This window comes from Mobula hypostoma, chromosome 4 (genome assembly GCF_963921235.1).
Source record: "Mobula hypostoma chromosome 4, sMobHyp1.1, whole genome shotgun sequence".
In the NCBI taxonomy this organism is placed as follows: domain Eukaryota; kingdom Metazoa; phylum Chordata; class Chondrichthyes; order Myliobatiformes; family Myliobatidae; genus Mobula; species Mobula hypostoma.
In genome coordinates this window covers 107,728,027-107,735,073 of record NC_086100.1, presented here as the reverse complement: position 1 = coordinate 107,735,073, position 7,047 = coordinate 107,728,027, and the positions used below count along the sequence as shown (strand labels likewise).

The following is a 7,047-nucleotide window of genomic DNA, read 5'->3' as shown; positions in this document are numbered from 1 at the left end:
ACCACAGTGTGGCCTTTACTCAGGCTGTAAGACAAAGCAATTTTCCTCTTCGGTTCTGCAGTAATAGCACCTCAAAGTAACTTATTGCACATCTGTACCAATAAAAAATGAGGCAAAGCAAAAAGCTGGAATTGGAGAAGTGTTTTTGCTAAATTTCCTTTTTTCTGTTTCATAGGACTGTTACTTTATCTTTAACGTACGGTGTTCCGATTGAATGGTCATTTCTAAACAAGTCCACTCATCTGTGATCGTAGAAAAGGCAAAGAAGACGAGAATGCTGTGAGCGGGTAATTTACAGAGCTGGAGAAGCTCACCAGAGGAGGGGACACTTGCGGTAGACTGAAGTTTAAGGCGCCAGGTGATGAGTTTTCATGATATAAGATGGGAACTCTCACAATTCTCTGTGCACTATGAGAAAGATTGACTGCTTCCAGGTCTGCGGCCAACTGCCTTTTCCACTTGTTTCTCCGATTTTGGAACCAGATTTTGACCTGAGTCTCGGTCAGGTGAAGAGAAGCGGCCAGACCCGCCCTCTCGGAACTGCTTAGATAACGTTTCATGTCAAAAGTGGACTCCAGCTGGAAAACTTGACTCCTGCTGAAGACAGTGCGCGTTTTCTTTTTGCGACCGGATTTCTGATCAGCATCCGCCTGGTTTCTCGCAGCCTCGTTGCTCTCCGCCTCTGACCTCTTCTCCTCCCTGGGGTCGCCCCTCTCTGGGTTACAAGTTTCCTTGTGGCTGTCTCCTTTGTCCAATACCGGTGGGGAGTCCAGATCACTGGTTGTGAGAGAAAAGCACTGTTCTTCCTCGGAACTTGGACATCCGCGTTTCGAACCTGTGGGACAAATGGAGGTGGTAGTTACATGTAAGCTCCCGTGTGTATTGCGTCGTAGTTTAAAAACGCATCTACAATATTTTTATTCTCCAGTTTTGTGTAGAGTAACCTCTTCTTTAGAAATTTGAATGTCATCGTACACGTTCTCCTGAAGGTTACATAAGCTTTTCTATTAGTCATTTCGAAAGCATGGCTCCATTATAATTTGCGGTTTACAAGCCTTCGGAGAAATGCACAGAAACTCCTTTATTTCCTCCCACATTCCTTCGAACTATTATGTCTAGCTAGTGGAGTATCCACTAATCAGCGTCTGTCTTATTATGGGCTTTATGTAAAATAAGATGAAATGTGATTTGCAGATTGGTAACATGAATACGTTAAGGCTCAGGAGTGCAGAGCATCTAAAATGAACCGGCAGATTAAAATACACAAACATGGAAAGAGCAGTGTTCTTCAACGTAGATTTACTGAGGGCTCTGACTGTGTTCGCTCAGTAAATCAGCACAGATTTCCCGCAACGTTTAAACCATAGCGTTAAATACCCATATAAATGGCAAAGTGCTTTTGCATTATATATAATTATTGACTTTGGGCAACGATTTTGACTTTTAAGCCACAAGACGTTAATGTCGGATTCTATCAAGTTGCCTAATTTTTAACGTAATTGGTCTGATTTTTGGCTGCTGTGTTTTATTTGATTACCTCTGATCAACAAATCGGCAGATGAGTCAAAAAGGACAGAGTCCCCGCTCATATCACCCTCTCTTTTGTTAGGAATATTTCACTAAGGGTGAAATGTAAGGTTTCCGCGGGACAAACTGGTTTCCAGCCTCCGGCCGTTAACTATTTATCAGCGCATTTGGTCTGGCCTTTGAACGGCAAAAACGTAAAGCCTTCTGATTTGTGTCAGGGGCTCAGTCATGGCTTGTGGACGGCTACGAGTGTTAGCGGAAGGGCCGCTGTTTTCAACGGACTTCGTGCTGTTAATGACGGCCACAATAAAAGGATGAACTTACTGTCTGGACTGGGACATCTCGGCTGTGCTTGTCTGTACCACTGTAAGGCATTTCCCCTGAGTGGATAGGTCTGCGCACAGAACTCCTGACCGGATATCTGACAGCAGCCTTGGATGCAATGGTTGCCAGCCGTTCCGTTGTGGAAACAGTTTGGTCTGGATACGACTTCTTCCGCGTTCTCCACCATTTTCTCCGGCTGTTTTCCTTTTCCATTATTTCTCAGTAGATTCTCTATAAAAAATGAAGACACCTTGGCGGGCGGCGTGTTCCGAGCTTCCGTCACTTTATCCGGCATGGTATCCGTGAAGGTGACTGGAGGTGCTCAGGACCAAGCAATCGCCCTTTGTTTTTGGTTAGATAACAGGGACGGACGTTCCTTCTGGCTGGAAGCTGATTCTCCGAAAGAACATAGCAAACCGCGCCTAAAAGCAACACCGACCAAACTGCTCTCCCTCCGAAAAGCATAAGCACGAACACATCGCTCGTTCGGCGCCAGTCAGTGAGGAGAAAGAGGACGGGGGAGGGGGGAGGTTTTGAATGGTAATGATGAAATTAAAATGTCAGGCGAGTTAAATGCTTAACATGCAAAGAATATACCACGGATTGGACGGGCACAATGGCAAATAGGATTACTCAAGAAAATAAGGGAATTGCTTGCAATGATTTCATTGCTCTGTTTCGCACCGTGTGCCCGAGGCCACAGGAGCTTGTCAGTCAGGAGCTTTATTTAGGTCAATTAGGAAACAAATCACAAATCAGAATGCGGATCTAAGTCTGGCATTCCACATAGTGAGAAAAAGAATGAGGTAGGGAGGGGGAAGCTTCTGCTGGCCTGATACCATTTCCAATTGTGTAACATTGGGAATAACTTCCTGTTAGTTCCCCAACACCCCTCCTCCATTCTTTCTCCCCATCTCCCAGCAAGACCAATGCCCCTCCCCTTCTCCCTCGCCCTCTCCCCTCTCTCTCTCTCTCTCTCTCTCTCTCTCTCTCTCTCTCTCTCTCTCTCTCACACACACACACACACACACACCCAATTAAGCAAAAAATGGTTAATTGTAACATGGCAGTTATAAACGGAGAGCTGAGTGCTTTCGCAGTTTTGTTTTGCCATCTTTGGCATTTAATTTTGTGTGGCCATGGCAAACTTTATCATTCAATTCTGAGAGGAAAAATAAGACGTTATTTTGACTGATTTATATTGTGAGTAAATTCAGTGAAGTTGTCTCTGGGCCAAAACTGGACAGTTTTACGAAATGACCATTCATTTTCAGAGTCGGTTAGTAATTATCACTTTCGATTTAGCAAAAGTTTTTTTAAAATCTATTCAAAATCTTCATTATTCCAGTAAAATTAAATGTGATTTTGCACTCTGCCCGCCGGCGAAACGGAGGTTCTTTCTTTTGGAGCCACGGTTGCGTTAAAAAAATGTTGAATGAAGCGTATCCACATTGTCTGTTCAGCAGCGCCATCCAATTTAAAACATGTGCAGAATAATTTACTGAGGAATAATTGCGCATTCTTGCATAAAGTAAGTTGAACTTGACTGTACATTTACCGTTAAGTCGCCTTTTACTGCGCATTTTATCGAGTAATCGGTTTTAAACTCTCGCATTGTTGTTGCCTTGCAGTTTTAAGCCTGATCATGCTCGGTTCAAAGGGCGGCTAGTTACTGCAAATGTCAGCTTAACTCGGCGTCCTTGTGGATTTTGCTTTGTATTCATCCAGCTTCATTATAATTCAATATATGGCGCTGATTCTGAGAACCAGGCACGAATATACTGTATACGCATATAGGTTAGTGCCTCTTGTGTCGAATTTTAATGGGTTATAAATGCTGATACGTCGAAATAGAATAGTGTTTGCGGGGAAATAATATGTAAAAATGGTTGCAACAAATTAACATGAGTCGTGTTACTTGTTTTTCTGTGTTTAGTTATTGTACATTTGAATTGAGAGCTTCACTAGTTGCATAATACTGCGAAACGAAACTCTTGTGTAAAAACATTGGGTTTAAATATAAATCATATGAATGCGTTCACGCAAGTAATTGCTTAACTATATGAAGAACCCCTGACAAAAAGATCTATGAATGGAAGTTGCATAAATCACGAATCGTCGCTGTGCTTTTGCCATATCACACTATAAAGGCTAACCATTTTATTTCAAAGTCTAGCTGCACGTGTTTAAAACGGCATGTAATGATAAAAACTGAAGAAGCTTGCCTTATTGGGGGCAATGTTAAATTGCTTATAACCTCGTAGAAATTACATTTTCCCTTTATTATTAAGATCACTGTTAAAGAAGTTCAAATGTTGTGCGTGTTCGCGGTTTACGATATGTACGGTTTTTATATTGCATTCGTTTTAACTTATACTGTGTATACGATCAGAAATAAAAACAAAGAGAAATTGGATTCAGATAAAGGAATGAAAAGATAGATTTCCAACTTTATTAGACATTCCTGATCTGTAGCAAATTCGAAGCGTGACGTCGCCGTCACCTCTTCCTGGGCATAATTAGTAAATACAGATGCGGGCTAAATACGAAATATGATACTTCAGCTTAAAGGGTACACAATATTTATATTATTTCTAAAATATGTTAAATACTACATGCGTGTGTTTTCATATCTTGTTTACGCAAAACAAATTTACTTGGCATAATCTAAACAAGGCTCCCAGATTGTGAAATGAAAGAGAAAATCCGATTTGTCAGACATATGGTTAATGTAATATTAAACCTAGATGCAACCAATCAGTTGAAAACGGAATCTTTCTGATCAATACACTGATGGTACCTGGAGACAGTCATCCTCCAACTGGGTAATGTCTTCAGGTTTCCGAAAAGTCGCGGTGAAGAAACTTATGTTTTGTCATCACAGCAAAATTACAGAAGTGTAGAAGCAAAAAAAAAGAATAAATGTTAGTTTGAACATTGGCAATTAAAACCCTGCCTGTTCTTCAACATCACCGTTTAAATTTATCGTCTCCACCAGTGGAATCAACAATCATATAGCACGACAGAAACTGGAATTGGTTAAATTTTGAGGAGTATCAACCTCGCAAGCGGTTTCTACCCAAAATGGTAGCATTTAGAATATGTGTTACTGACGGGTTTTGGCACTCTTTTCTAACGTAATTAATTGAGTATATCGACTCTGCCTTTGGCACAAAATAAAACTTAACCATGTACACCCCCTCCCACCCCGGTGTGTAATGCCTAGCATTATGATGCTTCAGCCGAAAGGTAACCTTTTAGCAGGGGAGCCCAGAAATATTCTGTACGAAATATATATTGGCCAACCTTTGAATGATATTTTAAGAGTATTTTTGTGCAGTGTTAAAACAATGATGTATTTCACGTCCTTTATTTTAGGTTGAATAACTGGTGCCGATAGGAGCCGATAATCTGGTGGAAGCGATTCTATTTCTCCGTCCATACAAACTTGGACTTCCCAGGTAAAAAACACATCGGTACATTTCTGCTTCTGGTAATCTGAGCAATAATCGCAATGGCAGCCACCACGCATGATTAACCAAAAGGAAATATATGACAAACTTTCCAATTATAACTTCGCCAATGCTATTTCAATTGCAATTAAACTAACAGACTAATTTAGCAATAAATTTTATTTGGGGCACATATTGTAGAGATCAATGAGTCATAGAGAGAGACGCACACAAACGAGCCCCACAGCCCATCGAAGGGCCGTAGGGTGTACAAAATATAACACAGCAGAACTCGTGGATGATCATAAACCATCCATTACTTCTGGTGTTGTTATATTTTATACACCCATCTCGTCGTTCTTCGAAATATGTAGCAATGCTTTCAAGCCCAACCTTTTATTTGCTGACTCAGTAACGGCCATGAGGTTTTTCCTGAAAATCCCAGAGTTCTTCTACTAACCCGAGTGGGTAATCTTGTAATTTGCTGCAACTTGTACATCATATACGTGGTGATAAGCAGTGTAATTGGCATGGCACTTCTAGTCCTCATATCCCTAATCCAAATCCCCATATTATATTGGTATCCATTTCTAAGCTTGTTCTTTCAAAATAAAACCGAAAATAAATTCGAAGAATAATATTCAGGAAAAAAACATTTCCTTGATTTGAATATTAAAACAAAATTATCTTACTCTTTGCCTACATTTGCGTCGTTTAAATTGCTTTCAGGAACTGTCACTGTTTTCTTTCTCTGCTGTGCAGAAAATAATAAAACATTCTACTTTAATCGAAAATTATATTGATTGATCTCTAGTTGTTTCACTAGAGATCGGATCAAATTTTATCCTGTGGCAAATTTAGTAATGACCCTTGGACTGAATAGAATCGTTTCTTATCCATTCAGGTTTATATCCAAAGATCCATATTTCTTAAGACCCGGAAATCAAAAACACAAGAGATACTGCAGAGGCTGGAAATCTTGAGCAACACGCGTAAATGCAGGAGGAACGCAGCAAGTCAGGCCACATCTATGGAGGGGAATAAACAGTCAATGTTTCGGGCCAAGACCTTTCAAAAGGATATTCCCTCTATAGATGCTGCCTGATTTGCTGAGATTTTTCCAGCATTTTGTGTGTGTTTGTTAAGAGTCGAAGCCTACCGTTATATTTATTTCGATTCCCACCAACTACGGATGAACGGTATCAATTGGTCGTTTGATTTTAGTCCTCCTAACCATACAGAACAAGTAATCTCCATTTAATCGTTTGTTTAAAGTGTGGCGAAATTCAATATTTTGCTTTACAGAAGTAAGTGCGGCAGGCGTGTATGGCTTCGAAAACAGTCTAATAACAGTGCATTAATTTGAATTGCATTCCTTTCCAGTGTTGGTAAAATTACTCAGCAATAAGTACATTTACTTTTATTTGAGTCATTACCAATGCAGTGTCATTTCAGTCGTTGTCTTGGACTCAAGTATAGATCCAGCTATCTTACCTGATATCCTTCCCGCCACACCACATCCAATCTTTTAAAATCTTTTGTGTGTCACTTTTACTGTTCTTGTGACACGTGAAAATCTTTACCTCAAAAAGTGAGGGGGTTTGTGTACCGGGCTTGTAATGTTTAACTGCTTGAACCTATATAATCGGTCCACCATTTAAAAGCAAAACCGAATTGTTTAATCACCTTGTCTGTACCCGAATGATCATCATGTGAACGTTCTCTTCTGAGAGGAAATGTTTCT

At 40.4% G+C, this 7,047-nt stretch overlaps 1 protein-coding gene across 1 annotated transcript; it reads right to left on the bottom strand.

Annotated features, from left to right (window-relative positions):
- Nucleotides 1-224: 224 nt before the first annotated feature.
- On the bottom strand, nucleotides 225-2,146 carry hmx1 (H6 family homeobox 1). Its single transcript, XM_063045006.1, has 2 exons — nucleotides 1,852-2,146; nucleotides 225-835 (listed from the first exon to the last, which is right to left on the bottom strand). The coding sequence occupies exons 1-2, from the start codon at nucleotides 2,144-2,146 to the stop codon at nucleotides 225-227; spliced, it is 906 nt and encodes a 301-aa protein (XP_062901076.1).
- Nucleotides 2,147-7,047: the final 4,901 nt, after the last annotated feature.

What these genes read in the sequence shown, in the direction of transcription:
- hmx1 (XM_063045006.1), bottom strand. Translation starts at nt 2,146, where the DNA reads ATGCCGGATAAAGTGACGGAAGCTCGGAACACGCCGCCCGCCAAGGTG. An exon ending in GAGATGTCCCAGTCCAGACA is followed by an intron (nt 836 to 1,851) that starts GTAAGTTCATCC and finishes TTTGTCCCACAG; the next exon opens with GTTCGAAACGCGGATGTCCA.